This window comes from Poecilia mexicana, unplaced genomic scaffold (genome assembly GCF_051168715.1).
Source record: "Poecilia mexicana isolate PSO_F unplaced genomic scaffold, ASM5116871v1 scaffold_22, whole genome shotgun sequence".
NCBI classification, from domain to species: Eukaryota; Metazoa; Chordata; class Actinopteri; order Cyprinodontiformes; family Poeciliidae; genus Poecilia; species Poecilia mexicana.
Window position 1 is genome coordinate 15,371,089 of NW_028263391.1, and position 25,696 is coordinate 15,396,784.

General features: G+C 37.8%; 1 protein-coding gene across 4 annotated transcripts in view; it reads left to right on the forward strand.

The window, feature by feature from the left end:
* Positions 1 to 2,295: 2,295 nt before the first annotated feature.
* Positions 2,296 to 25,696, forward strand: part of col12a1a (collagen, type XII, alpha 1a) — a 64,611-nt gene continuing 41,210 nt past the window's right edge. Inside the window, exons 1-17 of one of the 4 annotated variants that reach the window (XM_015003516.2) lie at positions 2,296 to 2,518; positions 3,545 to 3,650; positions 7,681 to 7,797; positions 7,885 to 8,028; positions 8,829 to 8,882; positions 9,733 to 9,996; positions 10,107 to 10,271; positions 10,510 to 10,683; positions 10,783 to 11,073; positions 11,155 to 11,757; positions 12,760 to 13,038; positions 13,121 to 13,396; positions 13,476 to 13,748; positions 20,476 to 20,745; positions 23,159 to 23,425; positions 23,528 to 23,720; positions 23,818 to 23,942. In XM_015003516.2, coding sequence (XP_014859002.2) covers positions 3,581 to 3,650; positions 7,681 to 7,797; positions 7,885 to 8,028; positions 8,829 to 8,882; positions 9,733 to 9,996; positions 10,107 to 10,271; positions 10,510 to 10,683; positions 10,783 to 11,073; positions 11,155 to 11,757; positions 12,760 to 13,038; positions 13,121 to 13,396; positions 13,476 to 13,748; positions 20,476 to 20,745; positions 23,159 to 23,425; positions 23,528 to 23,720; positions 23,818 to 23,942 — 3,565 coding nt within the window. In that variant the 5' untranslated portion in view covers positions 2,296 to 2,518; positions 3,545 to 3,580. The remainder of the gene's footprint in view (positions 2,519 to 3,544; positions 3,651 to 7,680; positions 7,798 to 7,884; positions 8,029 to 8,828; positions 8,883 to 9,732; positions 9,997 to 10,106; positions 10,272 to 10,509; positions 10,684 to 10,782; positions 11,074 to 11,154; positions 11,758 to 12,759; positions 13,039 to 13,120; positions 13,397 to 13,475; positions 13,749 to 20,475; positions 20,746 to 23,158; positions 23,426 to 23,527; positions 23,721 to 23,817; positions 23,943 to 25,696) is intronic. The other 3 variants (XM_015003512.2, XM_015003513.2, XM_015003515.2) reach the window with 3 other exon arrangements.

Genomic DNA, 25,696 nt, shown 5'->3' on the forward strand with positions numbered 1-25,696 from the left:
CTTTGCATAATGGCAATAAAGACCCTTTATGTCCAATTTCCAGCTGACCGTGGCCAGCAGATGGAGCTATACTTCTTCTACTTATGCGTAAACGCCTTGTGTGGTATAGAGTCTGATGCTGCTTAGTACAAGAACATTATGCAGCTTTAGTTGACCAGTAACACGGTAATGCTTTAAATCACATAATGTTGGAGTGTGCTGTTTTCCACAGTTTAATTATGGTTAACCAGAGATTTGCTCTTTACAAACAAACCGTAAATCTCTTGTTGGGAAACAAAATAATTGATCGCATAAAGCTGATGCTCATGTGGTTTTCTTTTTGTACAATAAGTTGCTTTTGTTTTTCTGTCTTTGATCAGCAGGGCAACTGTATGTTCATTCATCTGAAGGGTGGGGCCGAAGGACGCTCCTTTCTACAGAGCCACAATGCCTCTCACTGTGTTTGGTATGTCAGCACTGGTTTTAGATTTGATGAGTAAGCCTTCAGATGTCTCAGTCTGCTGGATATAATATACAATGTACCGATGATTTGACCCCAGAGTTACAAAGTGGAATAACTATAATTTCATAATGTGTCATCAAGATCCATATAATTACTGTTGTATTATAGTCACATCTCTGACACTTCTTTTGATCTCTTGCTTTGGGGGTTGGAAGATTTGTAAGATTTTCATATGATTAAAGAGTCTGAATGGAACTGGATAGCCCTGCTGACTGATGAAGTAGTAATATATTGCTAATGTGTATAATTAATCAAATCTCTGTTGTTCATATTTCAATAAAATTATCATTTAAGTTTTTTTTTTTCCATATCCTAAACTGTATTCAGACGTAAATATTCTGCTACTACTTAAAAATATATTGTAGTTTACAGTGAAGATGTTATGAAAAAAAATCTTCCACTTATACACATAAATGATACAATTGGACAAACAGATTCAATTCATAATCAAAATCAAACAGATTTAAATCTAATGGGAGATATTCCCACTTTATTATCATGTTTACACCAATTGGTAAAAAAAAAAAAGTTTTCTGGGGATGCACAGTGAGTCACTGATTTTACAGTGACTTCTTCTCCTGAGCAAACATGTGGCAACAGTGGTCACTTTATTGAATGCAGTCATCACGTAATTAATAGCAAGAAGCATTTTGAGTAGAAAAGGTGAGGCATCAAAACCTAAAATCACTGTACCAAATATTAGGCATGTTGGTGGTAGCATGATGCTGTGGATCTACCACCAGCTTGTGGTCAGGGGAATTGCAGAAAGAGGGTTTGCTATACTGAAAAAAGAGGATTCCTCCAACTTTACTTTTCCAACAAGACTATGATTCTCATCAAAACTAATTTTAGAAAGGTCAAAGCAGGCAAACAGTAAGGTTCTGCAAAGGTCCTTCCAACGTCCTCGGTTGCAACCCCAGTAAAATTTGTATGGCTGTTTTTAAAAGATAATTTTGGGAGAGAAAATAAAAGGTGATACAAATTGGTGTGTAGTTGAGCTGAAGCTTGTAAATAAGCATTTTTCCAAAGTTTTTTTTTTTTTTTTTTTTTTAACAAACCAATAAAATTATAAACGTCTGCGTACGGTTCTTTTGTTTATTGTTTGTAGTCAATGAAAAAAGAACTCTGTAATTATGACTCATCATGACTGTAAGTTGAATCCAAAATTTGAATAGCCACTCATGGCTATTGTTTTTCAGTTTGTTATTAAAATTAGGCTAAGGTACATACTATTAGCAATCCATTTTAAACTTTAGTAGATGTTAAACTTTAGTTGGCTCTTGATTAAACCGCTTTCTCTAGTTTGGAATTTTGTTTGCTGCAATGACCCATTTTACGCACTAGAGGGCAGTAAAAGCCTGTGAGCAGTTTTCTGAATGGATCGCCTTTGTTAAAGACTATCGTGTCCAACAAAGTCCAATTTTCTCGTTTTGATTCACGTTCCTTATAAAGTTGAAAACATAACTCTCTTGTAGTTTAATTTTATGTTTATTAATTCATTCTGATGAATAGCTTTCCTCCCAAAGAAATATGTGTTCAGAAAGCCTGAAATTCACATTTTCATCTTAGATGCTTTCTGTCGCAAATAAAACATTTCCTCCTGTCAGAGATGTCTGGCCAACTGCTGTGAGGTCATATTAGATCTGGAGACTCATTATATCAACAGACCAAAGGAATGCAAGAGTGGGGTTTAAAAAAAAAGAAGCAATTTCCGAACATGGGCTCGCTCTTTGCGGGGGGGACATACATCAGCAGGGAGGCTGAACTTTCGCAAGAAGCCCATATGTTGGAAAAACGAGAGCTGGAACTGCCCCCCTTGTTAAGTAGCCGATGGTAGAAAGATTCTTCCCACTTGGAAAAAGGCTTTTCCTCCTAAGACATCTGGCTGGTGGAGGCTCCGGTAGTCCCCACAGAGGACAGAGGGGTCCATTTCTCTATTGGTTTAGAGAGTGGGGGACTTCAAGCAGGCTCATCTCATTATCTGCTCCCTTTAGTTTTTAACGGGAGCTTTAACTGGTAAGTAAACGCAACTTTATTTAAACTATCAGGAGATTTGAGATTGGTGTTTTTTTTTATTTAATCTTACAAAAAAAATCGATTTTTATATATCTATATATTCTAATTCTTTACTCTCTTTTTTTAAGTACACATTGAGCCAAAAAAAAAAAAATTGGTTTTAAGTTAAGTCATTTTTGACTGATCTCCTTATTAAACTGAGGAAAAATGTTCAAATGAGATGAACCAGTGATAGAAATTGCAGGGCACATCTGCAGAGGAGTGTTCTTGACTTCATAATTCAGATCAAATGATTTTCATATGCCAACAAATCCATCAGTGCCCTTCTAGATGCAGTTCTTCTGCTTGTGCACCAGGCGGAGTGCGGTACCTGATCATACAAATTGTTGCGTTTGAAACAACCTGAAATACAAATTTTCATTTGTTTTTTGTTTGAAAAAAACAAACAAAACAACAATGTAAATTTACAGCAAACACTAACATGATGTGGACAGTTTAAGCTCACTGATTTCCTCTAACACTCTGTGGAAAGAAATTGAGTTTTTTTTTCTGTGTTCAAAGTGAGTTTTTGGCTGCCCTAAATGGGCACTTAGACATGCCCTGCAGGACATTAGTAAGTGAAAACCGCAGATTGGGCTCTAGTGCATGTAGTGATCTGCATCGTGAACCACCAAAGAGATCAAAGGCCGTCAGAGAGCTATCAGCTCTGCAGTGTGTGCCCTCAAAAACTTGAAACCAGATGAGCTTGTGTTAAACAGTTTTTTTTTCCTTAAATCCCTCTACAGTGTTAATTATACACCTCAGGGTATGGGTGTGGACTGAAAAGCAGCAAGGTGTGGCACTTATTGTGTAAAGAAGCCTCGATAAATCTAATAGTTTTTCTTCTAGGATACATAATGAAGCACTTCAGATCAGTTGTTAAATCTGCCAACTGAAAATGCTACTTCCTGCTGAGCTTCGTATCTCACACTAACCGTGGTGTAGCTGTGTAGGCCAGTAGCTCAAACATCCTTTCTGTCCTGACAGATTGATTGATGTGCTGCTGATCCTTCAGGGTCAAACATGAAGATAAGGCTGTCGCTGGCTGCGGCTGCCTTCCTCGCAGCTCTGCTGTCCTCCATAGATGCTCAAGGTAAATGAAGCCACCTGGCTTTGCTCTTCTCACATAAACTGTCCTGCTCTTTATCGCTCCTTCTCTTCTTTCCTATTTATCTCCTCTGGTTTCTGAAATTTAAGGAGTATGATTTTTTTTTTTTATTATTATTATTTATTTTGCAGAAATGATTGTAAGAGATAAATGAACTGTATGTCCATGATAAATTGAATAAAGTTATTGCTGAATGTTCTTTACTTATGTGAGTGATTCCATGTTGACTGTTATTCCTTCCCCTCTCATTTAAAATGGATTTAGTCTGACTGTTGGTAACAAGAATTATTGCCTTTAGACAAAATCCGGATTCAGTTGCCTCGCATTCAAATAGCAATTGAGATTGGATAAACAAAGTATTCGGCAGCAATTTTCTCGCTAAGATTAGCAAACCGAAGCTTGTTTCTTATGTAATTTATCAGAACACTTAGAAGAGTAAAAATCATTTCAGTGATTATGTTTGCTGTCTGCTGTTTCAGTTTTGTGTTGAAACATACTTCTCCCCCAACCCCCAAAGAAAAGTAGGAAAATTGCCAGAATCCTTGCAATCAAGTTCTTAAGTACTTTTTGAAAAATGTTGCAGGATGTTGTGCATATAAAAAAGTTTCCCTGCTGTGGCTTTTGTAGCCTACAGTAGTAACTTGTAAAACAATAGGTTGAATCCAGTCATTTCAAGTGCGTCTAAAAGTTTATGATATGGACAGATTACTGTTTGTCCTTGTAAAATGCAGCAGAGGAAATGATTTCATTCCTAGCTCTAATTTACAGCTTTGACACGAGTGCACCAGAAGTTAAATTCTCCATTAAGTCCCATAAATTAACATATCACGGATGACTGACAGTGCGAAGTAGCGGCAATAATTCCACGTAGAATGATTTATTAATCTCTTATGCAACCACTCCATTCAGAGCTAATAGCAAAGACGGATACATTGTGTGGAAACTTTCTGATATTTTCCTTGTGAGAGCTCTCCTCCCTGGTGAGAGGAGTCTGGCCTCACATATCTGCACTAAACGGAATGGAAAGATGAAATACGAGAGCTGCAAATTAATCCTCAGACAGCACAAAGACAAAGAGGCTTTCTAAGGGTTTTTTTTTTTTTTTCTTTTTTTTTGCGGGCATTTGCAGAAACGCTGAGTTGCGAGACATATGGAAAGTTAATATGCGCCAGTGTTTAATGTCAGCACATGTTGCGGAATTACTTTGGCATGTGTCCTGCCTCTTTGGGGAGAGCTCTTTTCTCTTGGTCTCCCCTCCTGGCGGTCGTTCTGGTCAGGACCGCTGACTGGCTGACTGGATGGAGACTGAGGTAACACAACGGTAGCCAGACTCTGGCCCCTGGGAACTAGAGGTGTCTTTTTATTGAGAACTGATGGGACCATCATCCATCTAACAAAAGCAAAACCGCAGGATCTAAATAACTGACCAGAGTTTGTTATTCTTTACAAAACCATCTTTGTTCCTTGAGTATATTTTCCAACCAGAAGGCATAAAAAAAAAAAAAAAAGCTGTGACCAATTCAAACAACACTGTCAAACCATCTCATCATGACCACATGTGGAAGCAACCAACTGAAGACCCATTCACAAGTATTGTTTCTAAAATTCTTGACAAATCAGTTTGCAACACCAGACCGTTCTACACTCCTACACATCCAACATTTAATTCTATACCTCCATTTGATGAAGAAATAAAGGGGAACGCGATCTGCGGGGCTCCTTGAGTTGAAATGCCAGGTTGGTGAATCTCCACTCCAAGTTTTTAAGTATTTGGCGGGCTCCTGTTTGTCGTCTGCCTGTTTGTTCCGAGCTATGGCCCTTTCCTCATAGTGAATTTTAAAATGATATTCTTCCCTCCCGTGTGTTTGGTGATGCCTACTGCATGTTCTTAAACTAATTTCATCTGCATCATTGTTCTACACTAGCTGAACTAAGCCGAATTTACATTTAAATTCAACTTAATAAGTCCTGCTTTTTCACTATTGTGAGTTTCTAACAATATAAATATTTTGGGGTGTTTTTTTATACATGAAATGAAAGCTATCTTTAGGGCAACATGTAGCAAAGTAGCCCAGCCAGCTTTGGTGCCCCACTTCCACAAGTTGAATGCTAAGTTGAAAAGAATGAAAGCTTGATACACAAAGTATAATTTCCTATATTGACCTTTGAATTTGACCTTTCTAAAAAGTATCTAATACAGCATCATCTCTTCAAATTCTGTCAAATGCACATAAAAACTAGACAGAATGACCAAAAACATGTCATAGTACCATTTTAGCCCAGATATATTAAATTGGCCCAAATTTAACAAAGCTGATCCATTCTTGTACTTTTCTTTGTTTTTTTTTTTGTTTTTTTTAAATCAGTTTGGACATTTAATGTACTTTGTAATCAGGGCAAGCCCTAGCCCCATGTAGGCCCCAGGCATAGAGTCGGTTTTAGGGACCCACTTACACAAGTATTATTATTATTTTTTTTTATGTACAGTACAATAGTTTGGCAGTCATATGCACAATGTACAATAGACTGAATTACAAAAATGTTCCAAATAAATATGATAGTTTCTAGAAATGTTATCATCCCTATAATAAAACAACCAAAATGCAGTGAATAATATTGTTATAGACAGATGTAAAAAAAAAACAAAGAAGGAGACATGAGACATGCTTAAAACTTGCTGTTGTTACTTCTAGCATATGCGGCTAGTGTTGGTTCATTGTTTTCAAATAGTTGCTTTTTGGTTAGCTACATGCAAAATCAACTAATTAAAACATCTCACAAAGATATGCACTTCTTCAAGGATACCAAGCTAACTAAAGAGTCAATAGAAGAAATTATATGCCAGAACACTGGGCTAACAACTGGACTCTTATAAAAGTCCTATTGTCAGTTTTTAAAATTGCATGTAATTTGTAAAAAAAAAAAAAAAAGAAGAAAAAAATAGTTTAAATATTACTGATTACTACAAATATGCATGCATGTAAATTACTCATAATAAAACTATCCTTTCCATTTTATGAAAGAATATCATTTTAAAATACGTTTGTCATCTCTGTCTGTGTGACTCCAACTTGTACATGGATACCTACCCATAGTCCAGTCAGTCAAAGTTGTTCATTCAAACAACTTTCTCATGTACATGATGCATGACACTGTGACTGAATCATCTGAATGTAAAGATGCACCATCTTGTCTTTAGTCGTTTTTGTTGTTCTGTTTGTTGTATTTATGCACACTCTTTCTTTGTTTTTAAACTTTTTTTTTTTTTGGTTGAACAAAGTTTTCACTTGCCTTTCTGGTGCATTAAGCCAGAGAAAAAAGTACACAAGAGTCTCCAGCGACGATTTGTGTATTCTTTTTTACAGGTTTGCAATGGATGTGTGCCACTCACTTGTGCAAAGAGTCTTAACCAAATAAACTACAAACCACTTCTTGTCTCTGAAATATGTTTATATACAATGTATATATAACATATGGTGTTCTGTTCTGACCATCAGTAACCATATGGCAATCTTGATTCCATTGTATAATCAGTAACTGTTGTTTTCTTTTTGTAATACTGAGTCCAACTCCATCATTAAAGCCGTGTAGTATGCGGTCGGGGCATGCGATGTGATGATTGCACTTAGCATGTGTTGTATGGTTCACATAGCCTTTGCACTTTTTGTGCACATGAAATGTGTTTGCCATTGCTTGAGTTGCTTGAGCAACTCAAACAGGCGCCATTTTGTTCCAAAATGGCTTCTCACTCCGTTTTTTTTTTAAATTTATTTTTAATTTTAATTGTTGTCACATGTTCTCCATCTGTCACTCTCACAAATGGATGTCAGTTCTTTGTGCCTGCCCCCAACAACGAACAAGTGCACTTCAGTTGTGAAGTGTTTGTAGTTGGGGTTTATGTATATGCTTGGATCAAATGGCCTTTTGTTTTAATTTGATCAAAACTTATATCCACATTCATACATGCTGTTTATTTTGTAACGTGATTTAACAGTGTTTGATCTTTTGTTTGCAGTGGAACCGCCCTCAGATTTGAAATTTAAAATACTAAATGAGAACACAGTGGAAATGTCATGGGTAAGACCCTCGGCAACGATAGAGGGCTTCAGAATACAGGTCGTATCAGATGCAGGTAAGCATGAAGCAATTTAAGTCAAGTCAACTGAAACATAAAATAAACCCAAACAATATTGTAACTGGAGAATCATGTTATCCCCAGATGAACCAGCAAGATATTTGAACCTCGGTGCAGAAATATCTACAACATTCCTCAACAACCTGACACCCGATTTAGACTACACGGTGTCAATAAATTCCTTTTATGGTTCAGAGGAGAGCATCCCCATCTATGGACAACTGACAAGTATGTATGAGTTTAGCTTGGGAAAAGAATAATGGGTTAAATTGGAAAAAAAAATAAAAATAGAATGACAATTTTTAAAAGTAACATTGCCAGGATTCTAGGTTCATCTCACTAAAGAAGAATCTTATTGCAAAAATAAATCTTTAGTTATGCATTAAAGAAATTCACTACACACAGAATCATGTATTTCTACCTTGCATTTCCTTTGATTTTGATGATTACACCTTATGGCATGCACAGTCATACGGAGGACCATCGGTCTCAGTTCAAAATTTCCAGCAGTATTAGTAAAAACTTACATTAATGAATGATTTAAATATATTATTTGAAATTTATATAAGTTTTGAATTGGAATACAACTGTAAAATAGCTTACATTTCAATTATATTCTACCTTGTTGAGTTGCACCTGTACTCATCCAGGTCCGAGGACCTTTATGGCATTTTAGCTTACTCTGTATTGTGAGACAGCATGGAAAATCCAAGTTTTTCATACAGAAATTTTAGTAACGTATTGGGCTTTTTACTAAGATTAAAATGGAATGACGAGGACTTTGTTCTGCAGGTAACTTGTGCATGGAAAAAGTGAAAAGACTCAGTTTCCATTAAGCCACAGGGACATCGGAAAGTCACAAAAAAAACAATATGTTTACTGTTTGGAGTTGCTGAGTTTTCATAGTTTATGAATGTGGTTTTTATCCTGGGGACTCAGTTTTCTGATGTGTTGATTTCCTTGCCTGTTCTCTGTCAGTGGATCTGGAGTTTTACTGTTGCACTCACCAAGTTTTCCTTTTGTTTCAGTTCAGTCAAGTAACACAAGTGGAAAAGTGAGGAAGCCACATTCAGATGCAATCAGTGAGTATGTTTACTTGTGCAGCAACCAAAATCTGAACAAAACCAGTCCTTGAATGCATTCTCCAAAAACTTGACCTAATTTTTTTCTTCCTTTTTATAAAATTTAATCATAGAAGTGTGTTTGCTAAATAGGTAAATCTTTGAGACTAACAGGATGGGATTTGGTTAATTTAATCCGAACAAGAGAGCAAATTTAACATAAGAAAACTTATTATGGATCAGAACCATCTTTAAAACTCTTAATCAAAAATATTCATTAAAATAAATAAATAAATAAATAAATAAAAAAATTCACCAAACATTTAATTGACCGAATGTGGCTTCTGAGAAATGGGTATGTGAACATATATTCAAAGAGACCACATACACTCTGCCAATGGAGTCATGTTAAATGTTCCAGAAAATTTCATTTATGATTGAAATCTTTGTGGGTTTTAAAGCTGAAAAAACGACTGTAGTCAGTGGAGCCTGAGCTAAATGTTTAGTCTGTAAAGCCATCTGCTGGAATAACTATACCAGCCCACTGTTTGGCATCAGTTGATTTTTCCTTTTGATGTCTGAATGCAACTCTTAGCCATCCAACTACCTGTCAGGGATTTGATTTTATTTAGACATTCAAAAGAAGTGAGGCATAAAAAGCATCGTTTGAAATCCAGCTTGCTGTCATATCCTTGTTGGCACTTATTTAGAATATAAATTGATTTACTTTGAGAAACAAAAACTGTTTTATTATAATTGTTTCAAACCTCGATAATCCCGACCAATCAAAATGTTTAATGCAAGATCTAAATGTTTTTGCTCTCCACTAATTGCCCATCATATTGTTTGTTTCTCTAATGTGTTTTCTCAGAATGTTCTGTGAGCGCCATCGCAGATTTAGTTTTTCTGGTGGATGGCTCGTGGAGTGTGGGCAGAGAAAACTTTAGGCATATCCGTAGTTTCATTGGTGCCCTGGCGGGGGCCTTTGACATCGGCGAGGACAAAACTCGCGTTGCTGTGGTCCAGTACAGCACAGACACTCGCACCGAGTTCCCCCTCACTCGTTACACCAGAAGAGGGGACCTTCTGCAAGCCATAAACTCACTGCCTTACAAAGGAGGGAACACTATGACCGGTAAGGGGGCAGGAGAGAATTTGATTTAATTTTAAATGTAAAGACTGTGTCAATGTGTTAAGTTCAATCTGCCAATGTAAAAAATACAAGATGTATAATTCTTCGTTTAGGTGATGCCATAGATTACCTGATGAAAAACATCTTCACTGAGGCAGCTGGGTCAAGAAAAGGGTTTCCCAAGGTAGCCATGATCATCACTGATGGAAAATCCCAGGACCCAGTGGAGGAGCATGCTGAAAAACTTAGGAACATCGGAGTGGAAATATTTGTACTAGGTATGTTTTATTATTCAGGGTTTTGTTAAATCGTGGAGGGTTGTCTGTTCTTGGAAACTGTTTTAGTTTTCCATTGATTTTCATCGTGAGATCCACACTTGCCCTTAGGAAAAGTGAAATACTGTTGTTTTTCAAAACTTTAGCGGCACTCCAAAGCAGCTAAGCGTCTCTCACATCTGCAAAGCAGACAGGATTGAACGCTTGATTTATTGGTGCTGTCGCGCGTCTTTCCGTGCAGGTATCAAAGGAGCAGATGAAGATGAGCTCAAAGAAATTGCCTCTACACCTCACGGCAAGCATGTTTACAATGTGCCCAACTTTGACCTGATCCAAGATGTCCAGAAAAAGATCATCACTGAAGTTTGCTCTGGTGTAGATGAGCAGCTTACCTCTTTGGTCAGTGGGGAAGAAAGTAAGTAAAATCATAATCATTTAATATGTGTTTGAGATTCTGTGTTTGACTTACAATTTTTTTCTCAAATAATATACTTTATTTTGCATCTTTTACCAGTGGTGGAGCCTGCCTTTAACTTGCAAGTAACAGAAATTGCATCCAAGTCAATGAGGGTGACATGGGATCCCTCCCCGGGTGAAATCACAGGCTACAAGCTGACCCTTATTCCCATGGTGCCTGGAATGAAGCGACAAGAACTGTACATTGGACCCACACAGACATCTATAAACGCACGAGACCTCTCTCCTGAGACCGAGTACGAGATCAGCTTGTTTGCCTTGAAAGGTCTGACTCCAAGTGAACCCATTCTGGATCTAGCAAAGACTCAGCCGGTCAAGGTGTCCACTGGTAAGTGTAGAATTTACTCTTGCTGAAAACACACTCTATGAAATGTAGTCACTTAATTTATAATGTCCTGTTATTTCCTAGAGTGCTCCCTGGGAGTGGATGTGCAGGCTGATGTGGTGCTACTGGTTGATGGCTCATACAGTATTGGATTACAGAACTTTGCTAAAGTCCGTGCTTTCCTCGAGGTGCTGGTCACTTCCTTTGACATCGGACCCAATAAAATTCAGATTAGCTTGGTCCAGTACAGTCGAGATCCACACACAGAGTTTGCCCTAAACACCCATCATGACATTAATGCTGCTGTCAAAGCTGTGCGTAGCTTCCCGTACCGTGGTGGTTCCACAAATACTGGCAAAGCAATGACATATGTCAGAGAAAGGATCTTCGTCCCAGGTCGTGGAGCGCGGGATAATGTTCCTCGTGTCATGGTCCTCATCACCGATGGAAAGTCATCAGACTCTTTTAAGGATGCGGCCGCCAAACTGAGGAATGTTGATGTGGAGATCTTTGCTGTTGGTGTGAAGGATGCAGTGAGATCTGAGCTGGAGGCCATTGCCAATCCACCAGCTGACACTCATGTCTATGAAGTTGAGGACTTTGATGCTTTCCAGAGAATTTCCAAGGAGCTGACTCAGTCCATCTGTCTGAGGATTGAACAGGAACTTTTGAAGATCAAAAAGAAAAGTAAGTGCAAAGTATTTAAAGAATATTTACAGCTTTAGTTGGTTATTTTACTCAATATAAAGGTAAATGACCAAATTTGTCAGTCTATTGATAAACAAGACTAAATAATGTAGAGTTGCATTAGCCTTTGTAATCCAAGTTTATTGTTATTACTTGTTTCATCATTAACTTTTTTTAACCAGAATAATAATAATAAAAAAACAAAACCTAGGGATTAAAGTATTTTTTACAAGGTTGACCAGGCCAAGAGGCAACACACTGACCTCTTGGCCAGCAGCGCACACTTCAGAAACACAAATTGTTAAAACAATTTAAGCAATTTTAAAACAATACTTGTCCTATCTTACAACTGCAAAATAGTAATTTTACATTTGTTATTAAGACTAATCTTAAAAAAGCAGTGAAGATAGACATTAAAACAAGAAGATAAAGTGCCAGTAACAACCCTAACATAAAGCTAAACATGAACTTATTACTTCAATTTTCACTTAAATATCATTAAGACACTGGCACTGCTTTGTGGATGCCTTTTACTTGAGAACAAATAGACAATTCTAAAAATTTTAGATCTTAGAATACCTGTCTTGATCTTAATATTAAGATTTTTCAGTTGCATGGCAGAAAACCAGTCAGATATGCTTGAAGCTGTGCTCAGTTTCATGCATTTTAACATTGGAGAAGCATGCTCACTAAGAGAGGTTGGAAAGTATTATGTGTGCAATTAGATACAATAGGTACTGAAACAATTGCATTCAAGCAACCAGGCTGTTCCTACTGAGTCAAAAGTCACTGAAAGTTTAAGAGGACGTAGAGATGTTTCTTATAGTCTATGCTTGTTCACTGTAAATATTCCACTCAGTGTTAGGTAATATCACAATGAATTTTACAGTTTAAGAGCTGAACACAGCGATAGTAGATCCACTTCAAAATGTGCCAGAATTTTAGCTTCTGTACCCAATCTAAAAAAACAAAATTTCTAAAAATATATTCCTTTGCGTGCAGGCCTCCTTCCTCCTCAAGATCTCCGTTTCTCTGAGATTACCTCCAGAAGCTTCCGTGCTACTTGGACAGCTCCTGCTGCTGCCGTTTTGTCTTACCTTGTGCGTTTCCGCAAGGCTGAAGATATCACTGGAGACTATGTTTCCCTGATAGTGCCAGGAGATACCACCACATCCATTCTTCCCCATCTTTTCCCAGTCACCACCTACGAAGTCAACGTCTTTTCTCAGTATGAGAAAGGAGACAGTTTTCCTTTGACCGGTGAAGAAACAACTCTTGAAGGTAAAAGATTTATTCAGGTTTGTTATAAGATTTATGAATAGGAGGACGATTTTTCCATTTCTAATCAAACTTTTCCTCTCAGAGCAAGGCCAAGTTCGGAACCTGCGAGTGTCAGAGGAAACAACAAACAGTTTCAGGGTTTCATGGCAGGCTGCTCCTGGTGCTGTGATTAGGTACCGTCTGTCATATGTTCCTCTAAGTGGCACAGGAGAAATAATAGAGGCCCAGACCATTGGAGCAGAAACTACCATAGTTCTCCAAGAGCTCTTCCCAATCACCACCTACCGCGTCTCTGTGTCCCCCGAGTATGCAAGTGGCATGGGAGATGAAATGTTGATTGATGGTACCACCAAGGAAGGTAAGGCAGGAAACCTCAATTGATCAGTATACTTTTTCTGTCGTGAGTAGCTTTCTGATTCATTCATGCCTGTTTTCAGTTCGGGGATCTCCACGAGACCTCCGTGTCTTTGAAGAAACAATATCAACAATGAAACTGACATGGCAGGCTGCTCTGGGAAATGTTGTTCAGTACCGCATTGCCTATAAACCTGCAGAAGGAGGTGAGAGGAAGGAGATATCTGTCAATGGAGATACGACCCAGGCTATGTTGAAGAACCTCCAACCAGCCACTGAATATGAGCTGTTTGTGACTGCACGCTATTCCACCGGCTTGGGGGATCCTCTTCTGGGTACAGGAACTACTTTAGAAGGTAGGAAGCAATTCCACTTAAAGTGAAAGTTTAAAACTCCTAGATGTTAGTATGTTGAACAAGGTATTTTGTGTTGATGAATATATTATGTTCTTTTTCTCATTAAGTCTTAGAGACTGAGATGATCATTTTGGAAAAAAAAATTGTTAAAGATTTCTAGTTTGTCATGCCTCCGCATGGCTGAAAACTAAAATTAATTCACTTTTTTATGTCGCAAGTCTGTCACAAAATTTCTGAATCAAATAATTGTGTTATTTTCTTGGAATAACACAAAGAAGCATAAAATGGTGATGTGGAAGTAAAGTAATAGATCCTTTCAAAATATATTGCAAAATCTGAAAAGTGTACCATTGTGTAAAAATATAACGAGGGAGAGGTACATATGTACTGAGCTCAGTAATTTATTAGTTTTTTTAGAAAAAACTATTTGCTATATTATAGTTGTTTATTTTTCACATCTGACCTTATTTTGTGTGTTTGCTGTCTCCTTTCAATCATTTGTGGCAAACTGCATGAGGAAATTACCGTGGCTCTCTTTCTACAACTCAAAATCTTGCCAATCTTCTAGGTGCCAGAGTTGTAGAGCGAACATTTAATAATTGTCCTATGGATTCTCCCACTTGAGCTGTGAATCTTTGATGCTGCAGTGGCCTCCTTGTTGGTTTTATGATTAATGTTCCACTTCCATGAGCTGTCAGCTCAGGGAGTTAGTCATTTAAGCTTGCAATTATACCCATGAGTTGTTCTCAGATGGAATATTGTTTTTGTAGCCTAACCTTTCTAAGCTGTTCCACAAATGTATCCCTGACTTGTCTGCTGTGTTTCTGGGTCTTTGTTATGGTGTTTTTTCAACAAAAGCTTTTCACAAATCTGAGTTCAAATTACACACAGAGGAACTCTGTACTTAGTAATGAGGTGTTGTGTATCTTGTATTAGATTTTATTGTAGGGTATCAGATTAAAAGGGTGTTACGTTCTGCATGTCACACTTCTTCAATTTTTATTTGTAAAATCTGATAAAAAATTTTTCCACCACATTTTTTACACAACTTTTTTTTTTTTTATAAAATATGATGTAGTTTGTGGTTGTAATGGAACGTAAAGTAAAATTGATATGAGTACATTGACAAGGCACAATGAGTTGGACCTCTGTTTGTATAAGTTTCAGAAGTAAGGAAAGAGTGCTGGACTCAAAGTCATTCTTTTTGCACAGATGGTGGATTGTGGTAGCTTTGCTTCCCATTAAGGAAGTGGGAATTAAATAAATTTGGAATGCTCGTAAATGGTGAAAACATATGGAACAACTTGCATCTAATCTAAGTCATATACTTGTTTGGCAGTACTTTTGTATGTTCGTTTATATGGGATGTGTCATTTATTGAATTATTATAGCCCATCTGATATATTTAGGATATTTTGTTGCTAATACAAAATATCATTTTACTCTGAAAATACATAATTGTGGCCAAATGTCTACTTTCAGCAAAACCCATCTGACAGAACTGAGAATTCAGCAGCTGCAGGCCATCTGTGAGCTATGTTGTTGATCATGCAACAAAAGGTGGCTTGGTGCTCTGGTCATCTCACACAGCGCAGGAAGTTTGTTGTAGTCACCCTTGAGAAGAAGGTCAGAGAGGGAGAGCTACATGGAGGCAAGGTCTGAAAGGTCAACAACAAAGATACTTTGTTCAACAGAGAATACCACTGTTGCACTTTCCGTTCTGAAGGAGCTAAAGGATTTACTTTGTAACTTAAAGTAGGGTACTACCTTGAGCGCACTATTCTGCACTAGAAGGCTTTCTATCAATCACTGAATTTTGCTGAACATTAAACATATTTGTTTGGTTTGAAGATGGATGCTTATGGTAAGGTTAAGAGGATTAGTGTTCTTGGCCCATCTGCACAGGAACGGGCACAAAATTTTTTTAGGATGGCCTGGTTTAAATTAGGGTGCTCCATCAGAAACTGACTGAAATAACAGGAACATTTTTGACTGAGTTTAATTTGTCATTTTAAGTGCCAAAGAGAACACAGTCTAGTGGTTGTCTTAAATCACAACCAAGAGTTTACTTATGGAAAGCAGTTATATAACATAGAAATAATTATATGTAAATGTAATTGGGGTGAAGGAGAGGAAATGTATTTTCTCTTGGTTGTTCTAAGCAAACAAAGTGCTTTGTTAGCACATTAAGACCCAATCTGTGGTGTTGTCAGCTACACGCCCACTCACAAAACGCTTCATTGACAAAGCACGTTGCTTACCCACCTAAAGCTATAAAACTGTCATTCCACAACAATAATCTAACAGTGTTGGGTGACACTTTTTGAATGACCCACTTTGTGAAATCTGTGTAGGCAAGAACTCAAAGGCTTGCACAAAGACCTCCCTTGTGACAAACAAGAAGCAACTGCCAAGACAGGAGCCTTGAGCTGGACAGAAACATCTTGAGAGGACTCAGCGGGAACACACAGAAGGTGTCAGAAGGAGGACTTGGATGAACATCCCGATTGTGGATATTATACACAAACATAGTGAAATTATTTACTTTAGCTCAGGGAGTTTTATTCCGCCTGTGGAAGATGTTACCTAATTTTGCCTTGAATGGTGGGTGATCTGTCTGTCTCGTCTGAGAGCGGACTGTCTATTCATCTTCCTCGAGGGTGGAGCTAAAGACGGGAAGAGACACAGCATGAGGATGAGAGGAAAGAATGTTACTTCATAATGTGAAATGCAATGCCTTAGGCTATTGGGTGGGTTCAAAGCTTATTAAAACATCAAATGGTTCCACATTCAAGCCAACAAAACTGAACCTACTGTTCACATGATACCTGAAAAGTTGTCATACCAACACATGATCACACCCAGTAACTAGTCAATACAAATACCAACTCACCCAGTTGCATGAGAGTAACTGCTTGCCCTTCATTTCAGCTTATTTACTGTTCATGTATCTAGATGTGGTGAAAACGACTTGCTGAAGTTTAAATTGACCATTAGAATGGGGGAAAAAGTGGACTTAGTCATTTAAAATGTATTGATGTTGTTATAAGAAAGATTGCCTAGTGGAATTTGATGGAATGATCATGATTGCAGAGGATTTTCTGAAAAAGAGAATGGTAAAAAAAAAAATGCAGTTTTGAAGTGCAGTATAGAAAAACAGGTTCCTCTTGAAAATGAGATCTAGATCTCAACGGGGTTTACCTGGATTTTAGTGTCACCAGATCTAAATCCAACAGAGCATCTTTAGGATGTAGTTGAATCGAAGCTTTGCATTGCTGATGCACAGTTGACCCATCTGCAGCTGTATTGTCAGTATGAGCCAGCTATGCCAAAAGATTGTAGAGCAAAGGGAGAATGGGACTCAGCTAAATACTTGAAAGTTCAACTGTCTAAAGTGGCCAGTTCTAATTTGTAGAAGAACACAGGGTAATGCCCTGGGCTACCTTTTAGACATTTTCAGGCTTTGTCAGACGTATTGTCAGCATAGTTTTCTTCACCACTGCGAATATCCTGTGATGTATGGCTTGGGGCAGACAGACTTGGCTTACAAACAGTGAAGACCTCATCTTTGTGGTTTGTGTATGTTTAAGTGAACCAAGAGAAATAAAGTAAGGTGACAGCGCTGAGATGGCAAAACTTCATTTTTCCTGGAGTCATTTTGAAGGGGTTTGTGGAAAAAAAAAGCAATACAGACTGAGTAAGAGTTCAGTGGAATCATTGAACTCAGCAGCTATTTCTCTGTTGATTTATGAAATAGGCACATAATACCAATGTTCTGCTGAAAAAAAACGAAAAAAAAACAGTTTGTTCCATCACTGAAACTTTGCTACTGTATGCTGAATTTTGACCTTTTCTTCTCTTGTTTGGAAGGTTGTGTCTCATAAAGCAAAAGTTATGAAATCACAATATCTTCAGGAAAAGATAGTTTGTTCTGTCTCCTTGGGTTTTCAATAAACATTCATTTCAGCTGCGATGGCTTGATGGGTTAGGATCAAAACTGATCCAAGGAAGGAACAGTAGTGAACTGGCAACATGGTCACGCTGACTCCTGTCTCCCACTGAAAGTGTCAACAATGGACTTGTCAGCATCAGAACTGGACTACAGAGGAATGGACGATCAGGTGGCCTGATCTGATCATATTTTGTACTTGGACAGTAAGCATATCGAGCTCCGGAACCCACCTGGCACTGGGATGGGATCTACTTTTGGAAGATGCAATCTGACAAAAGCAGTTAAATGCTATGAAACAATGTGGACATTAGATTGATTAATTTGTTAGGTCTGTTTTAGCAGCAGATAGGTTACCAAAATACTCATCAACAGGTGGTCATAATGTTTTACCTGATCATCATTAGAGTTACCCCCTTTTCAGACCTTGATTTAGGAGCCTCTTGACTTTATAGATTAAACAATTTGAAAGAGTGCCGAGTAGAAACTGCTGCAATCCTTTCTGTAAATATGCATGTACACAACCAAGGTACATGTAAACATATTTTTGGTAACTAAACACACTTGAAAAACTGACAAATTCTGAATGAGTATTTAATTCTTGGTTGTAAACCATGGTGGCGCCTGTGTACCATGTGCTTTGTTTATGAGTGCTTTGCTCCTTGGAGTGTCCACTGCTCTTGAGTTTGCCTCTAAGTATTGATGAAAAGCACGCCGCTGCCTGCAGAAGTCATTATCTTGTGATCTTTTCGTGCTACGGCTCACAAGGCTGCTGGAAAAGTCAGTCAAGTTCATCCAGCTCGCGCTGCTTTGCTAAGATAAATCTTCTATTTGATCATGTGGTTATTTTTACGAGGCCCGTGCTTTTTTTCGTGGTTCTCCAAAATCTGGAACTCTTCATTAGCTTCTGGGCTTGGCCATCACTCATGAAAAATGGCCACTGTTCAGATTGCTCTACTTCACAGGCAGGCAGATGGGCACTATGGCAGTTCTAGTAGAAGTAAGTGGACACCCAGAAGGACTTAAAGGTTACTGCTTTGAGAAAATTGTAAAAGTTATGCATTTCCTCTATGTTGAATTTGTTTTGTGGCTCATTCTTTACATTGTGTCATTTCTCTATCCCATTTTCATTTTGTTTGATGAATGGAGTTTGTGCTGGACCACCCTGCTTGAAGACTCTGCTGTGTCTGTGATTATATTGCCATTAGCTGCTGGCATGTTGGGGTTAAGAGGCTTGAATGACGATCAGATCAGCATCCCTAAGGATGTGTGGGAGTCTATGTGCAGCAGCCCATCTTCCTGTGGTGAATCCATCGCTGTAAGGCAGCCAGACAGACAAATCCACCTCGACGTTGGTTTCCCTCTCAGCCAAGCATGTGGTGGCTGTCCATCATAAAATCCCCTCCTCTGCATTTCCTTGTGTTTCTCCTTTCACAGTGGTCCCCCGGGAAAAGTGAGCAAAAACAGCAGGGCTCGCACAACATCTGCAACTGTAGAAAACACACTTTGTGGGTCTCGTTTCCTCTGTTTCAGTGGAAAATTCAAGTTCTGCCGGGGGGAGGTTTTGGGGCGATATATGATTTGTAATGAGTTTTCCAGAACTTTTTCCAGGAGGCATGCAGAAAATCAAGTTGCTCAAACAGATCCTGAGGGGTTGAAGTGGAGACAGATTAGTGGTGGTGGTTTATTGCTAGGTCTGCTCCTGCTGTCCATTTTGTGTTTTGTTCACTTCCTCGAATAACAAGATGTCTATATTAGACATCAGTCGCAGCTTGATAAAGCAATCATTTTGTTGGAGTTTCTTAAAGGGACAGAGATATTCTGAATTTTAATTTTGCTTCTGATTTTCAGCTTCCGTGCTACTATTTTAAAATTGTGGTCGGCTCATCGAGCTACATCAATCAGACTCATTAGCTGCAGCTCATCACTCTGCCCTAAGTTCATCAAGAGAAAAGTAAACTTTTTTGGACTTTGGTACATTCTATTGTTTGAGCAGCTAAGCTCATTTGTTCCTGTTCTTAATAAGATCTTGTATTTGTTTGGCAATGATCATGGTGGATTTACAGTCAGCTAGTCGGGCTTCAGGTTCCGCAAACATAACTGCAGTATAGTAAAGGCCTTTGCATACTTTACAAGAATATGATAGTTTTCCTCTTTGATGTGATGTGGACAGATCAAGAACAAATGTGTTTTCTGGCCAGGACAGTTCATCTCATTATTCGACTCAGGTGTGTTTAAGTCGAGACAAATCTAAAACTTGCAGGACATCGGCCCTTGAGGACTTTAGTTTGACAAATCTTGTAGACGTTCTGGTCTTGGATCTTGTTGGGGCATGACTTTGATCTTTCTCTAAAGAAAAGCCAGTCACAAAACGTAATAAAACATATTTTTAATAATTCCCCACTTCTGTGTAAAAAGCAGCTTACTTTAGTTGCACATTAAATAGGGTTCAAGAAAAGGTCTAAGATGTTTTTGAGATTGGAGTTGTTTTAAGAGAGGTCTACACATTCTTTGGACTTGTTCCCTCTAAGGCTAGCCCTTAGCGTCAGACTCCAGGACCAATAAATCTAAATGCACCCCACTTTAAAATCCCTGAACTCTCATTTTAAAGCATTTTGAACATTAGCTGTTATACACCAATTGTTTTTACAATTAAACAAAAAAAAAAACATAGAGGAAATTGTTTGGCAAAAACAAGTAAACTGGAAGCTCATACTGTACTGTTCCTAAAGTCATTATGCAATTACTTACCTGTAGTTGTTCTTAATTTATCCATAGAGCTTGGCTCACCCAGAGACTTGGTGACCAAAGACGTCACCGACACCAGTTTTGTGGTGTCCTGGAAGGCCGCTCCAGGTAATGTTCGCCAGTACCGGGTCACTTGGAAGTCCCTGTTCAGTGATGAGACTGGAGAAAAGACAACACCTGGAGACACCACCGCCACCGTCCTGGATGGTCTTACCCCAGAGACACGTTACCAGGTGTCAGTGTTTGCTGTTTATGGTCATGGAGAGGGCCAGCCACTGGTTGGAGAAGAAACCACTGACAGTAAGTTTTTATTTCCCTTTTATCATGTCTTTTTCTCTGTTATGATTGATCATAGCTTTTGTTTCTATTTTCTGACACTTTTTAGTTTAATCATTTTTCAGTTTTGGCTTTGGTAGAGTTTCTTTTTGAGATGCAATCTGTTAAGACAGTTTTTCTCTTTTTTCTCCTGTCATACCTTAAAATTGGTAAAGAGTTTCTGAGTTTGAGTCTGAGTTTCATAAGTGTTTCATAAGTGATCTTAAATCCATAAATATTCAAATCTCAAGTTAAGCTTTGTTGAATTCCTTTTAATCAACCTTTATGATAATTCTGCAGAGACAATAACGTAATGAGGTGCTCGAAAAAGGCTGTGTGCAATTTAAATTTAAATGTAGAGTTGATGTAATTCCAAAGACACTTGCACATGGTTTTCATGAGACATTCAGAGCTGACGGACTCTTGCTTTTTATTCTTGTTAGACCATAATGATGCTTGAATGAGCAAAGCATATGGAGAGGAAACTTGCTCCAATGGGGAGGAATTTTTCCACCAGTTAGTGAAAAGGAATGTGCTAAAGAAAAATTAGTGTTCTTTTGATTTTGATCATCTTTAAAGATGGCATATGCCAAAAGGAAGCATGAGGCAGGTCCGCTGACCTGAACTTTCTTGAAGTTGCACCTCCATCTGCTGATTTATTTCCTTGAGCCTTTTCATAAATCTTAGGTCTCTTTGGGCTGAGTAACACATGGCAAACTTGGATTTGCAGCTTTTTTCCATCAATAAAAGTACTCCCTCTGAAATAAAACATTCTGAATATTTTCCCCAGCTCATTTCGAAACCTCTGACTATTCACACTTTTTTTTTTCTTATGATACTGGAAAAATACAAACTGCTTTTATAGGTTTGCTATAGAAATACATGCCAGATTATAAATTTGGTTTGGTTTAATGTATATGTCGGGAAGTTTGAAAGGTTTCAGTCAGTTTATTTTGGCATGTATGTGGAACTATCTATGTATGTTGCTGTTTAGTTGCTGTCAACAGGGACGTTTGCATTTCGAAAGTTGGATTGTTAACACAGGTGGTAAAGGATTCTTGAAAATAGGGACAAAATGAATTTTCCCATATTTTTTTTTATTATTTCTCAACCTTATGTATGCAAATATAATAAATAATGTTTAGGAAATGTAAGGTGCAGGCTCCCAGTTGCAATTTTGTTTTTAATTACATTTTTAATCGACCTGACCCAGAACTTTGTCATCACCATCTGACAAAAATAAATATAAAATGATTTTTAAAATACCCCATTAGTGATATTTTTACTCATTTTACAGACAAATGCTTCTCAACAAACAAAATACATATTATTTAAAACAAAATACAACAAAAAGTCCATCTGACGGAGTTGACAGTGGATGACAGAGTTGACACAGAACTGAAGGTGGTGACAAACTAGTGGGTAAAATGAAAAACTTGATACATGTGAAGTAATGCAATTTAAATACATTAAAATTAATTAATTGCACAATTAAGTGAGATTTGACAACAATTTCACTGAAAGAATCACAAAAACTCTGGAGTTGACATCTGACGGAGTTGACGAAATACCAAACTATTATTCTGAAGGTCATATTGTAGCTCGTCAAGTCCATGACATCTTTACAGTATACTAAAATTAAGCTTTTATTTCACAAACTTTCATCAAAGTTTTGAAAATCGTCAGTTATGGAGTTGACACATCATGGTTGTGACAAGCAACTTAGGAATAAAACATAAGAAAAAACTAAAGAATAACATAAGCTAACCAGAGCTAACTAGCCCTCTTAGCAAAGGAAGAGAAAATATGACGTCATGGGGTCCTCAGATGTTCTGGTGCCCCCCAATAATGCCTGATTTGTTTTACATTCTTTTCATGTATTACGGTGTTGACAAAAACTAGGGACAAATTTCAACGGAGTTGGAAAATATCTAAAAATTATTTTTAATTCAATTTATCGATACTTTTATAATTATTTATATGACTACTTATACTTAATTGTTATAATATATAATTTTAGTATTTCTTTAATAGTTTTAAACTATTATAATATGTTGAATTCTGCTCCTGGACAAGGAATTTTACAGGCATCATCCACCGACTACAATGTTTAAAATAAAAAAAAAATATTCAGAAAACACAAGAAAAACATTGTTGTGCTCACATGACCCAGGTTAGTTTAGTCAGATATTTGAAAAAATATATTTTGTGTATATTTTATTCAAATTTGGTGCTTTATCCATAGGACCTGTTTTGTCCCTATTCTCAAGAATCACTGGTATTCATTTAGCATGCTTGGCCATTCAAAAAATGCATTGAAAAGACTTACTTCCTAAGGCTGTTCATTCACTGTGTATCCCTTTTGATGTATCATTGAATTTTACTTCCTCACTCGCAGTCTCAGCCAGCAGCAAAACAATTGTCGTTTCGGATGAGACAGAGAAGACCATGAAGGTGACGTGGCAGCCAGCGCCTGGAAATGTGGTCAACTACCGTGTTACCTACAAACCACAGCCAGGAGGGCGCCAGCTGGCTGCCAAAGTACCCGGTGGCACCACCTCTACCGTCCTGAGACGCCTTACCCCTTTCACAACCTATGACCTGACTGTGGTGCCAGTCTATCGTTCCGGGGAAGGCAAAACAAGGGAAGGAGAAGGAACAACACGTATGTTGCCATTTTATGATCAACCAAATCGTGATCATGTACTTTACAGTGCAGAGTTTACTGACACATTTATTCTTTGCATTTCAATTCTCCTCTCGCCAGTGTCACCTTATAAAGGTCCCAGGAATCTTCAGACATCTGAACCAACAAAGACAAGCTTCAGAGTGACTTGGGACCATGCTCCTGGTGATGTTAAGGGCTATAAAGTCAAATTTCACCCTGCTGAGGACGACATAGACCTGAGGGAACTTATGGTTGGTCCCTATGACAATACTGTTGTGCTTGAGGAACTCAGGTGTGTATTTACATCCTTCCTATACTAATTTTGCATTTATTTAAACCATTAAAAAAATTTTAGACTACATGTAATTATGACGTTTGTTGGTTCACAGAGCTGGTACTAAATACACAGTGAGTGTGTTTGGTATGTTTGATGGAGGAGAGAGTGTGCCACTGGCTGGAGAAGAGAACACAACATACTCTGATGCACCAGAGCCTCCTCCATATGATGGACCAAGTAAAGTTGCTTAAGATTATTCTACAAAACACCGAGATATGATTTGAAAATATTTGAAAATTCAAACAAGAGTGCAAACAACTGAAATATGTACATTCATATAATTATACAGTGCCTTGCAATGGTTTTTAAAGTACACCTCTAACCTTTTTACGCATTGTCACATTATAATTGTAAAGGATGTTTTTTTTTCTTTATCTTGGACAGGAAAGCTGACAATAGTTCACAAATACATGAAGCTAAATGCAGGGCAATCCTTAAAGAAAACCTGTCTGAGGCTGTAGAGGGCTTTTGATTGGCATGGAAGTTCACCTTCCAGACAGGATCCCTAAACACAACAGGAACATCTCCATTAGCCAGGGGCTTGTTCTCCCTGGGCGCCAAACAGGCTAGGACCACCTCTGCGTAAACATACAGCCAAAGCTAGATCAAAGCACATCCATGTGTTAGGATGGTCCAGTGAAAGTCCAGGCTTACATCCAACTGAGAATCTGTAGCAATACTTCCAAATTAACATTTGCAGACAATTTCTATCCACTTTGTTTGATCTTGAGCAATTTTGCATAAAGTAAACGAACAAAAATTTTGGTCTAAAGCTGACAGATGTACCGCAAAAGACTTGCAGCTGTGATAGCAGAGGAACGTAGAACTTAATGCACACGGCACTTCGCGATTTTATTTGGAAGAAAATACATCGGTTTTTAAATTATACACTAATTTGTGTTGCTGGATCACAAAAAATCAAAATAAAATACAAAGATTTCAGCTATAGTTGCAATGTGAAACAATGTGAAAAAAGTTAAAGGCACCTGAACATTTGTTTGTGGTGCACTGTATCTGTCGTCATGTAAAGTAACATCTCCAGTGTTTGGTTTTTCTGCGGTAAGAATCTAGCACCGGACACTATAAATTTTCACTTAGACAACTATGCTATAAACACTAGCCCTATAAAAGTAAAAGAGGTTCTCTGAATGCCATTCCTTAAAGCAAATTTCCTTGTACAATAACAGATGTCAAGGAAGACTCACTTGTCTGAGCTTTTTATTTTTTGTTTGCTTTGCTTGGGAGCCTTTTAATGTTTCTTCAGCAGAAGTTTAGCCAGTGCAAAAAGAGCCATGTACGTACAAGCTTACTGCAGGCATAAAAAGCCTTACTTTTACTGGTTAGTGAGTAAGACTGACACACAAACACACAGTAAGTGGGAGAGGAAGGAAAATGTTGTGGTTCACTGGAAAGAGTAGTGGAGGTCAGTTGGACGTCTTACTCCTTATAAGGAGACATGCAGATTCAGTGACAGCTTTTTGCACATGGAAATTAAATGTAGATTCAAGAGGACATTGTCTGTAGCTTGCTTTAAATAAGAATATTCTAAGTTTTGGTATTTTTGAAGGGATGGCTGTACATACATACTTGTTTAACATAGTTGTTTGACTCCTTTTCAGTTCATATCTTATCTTGTGTGCAATATGCATGTGCATATTTATCCTTTTTTTTTTTACATCAAACAAAATGAAATAGAAATAGTAATAATTATTTATTTGATCAGTTTGTCAGAAGTATCCAGTTATCATACTCATTGTGCATCTTTACAGATTGCAGTTTAGCGTGTGCACACGCTAATGTAACCTGTTTTCAGTTGCAGTAAGTGGCACTTAGTGTAGCATCTGACTATTTCCACTGCACATCTGCATTCTTCCTCTTGGCACAGTGGATCAGATGCCTTCGTTTTCATCATGCAGGTGTTAAAAACAGGA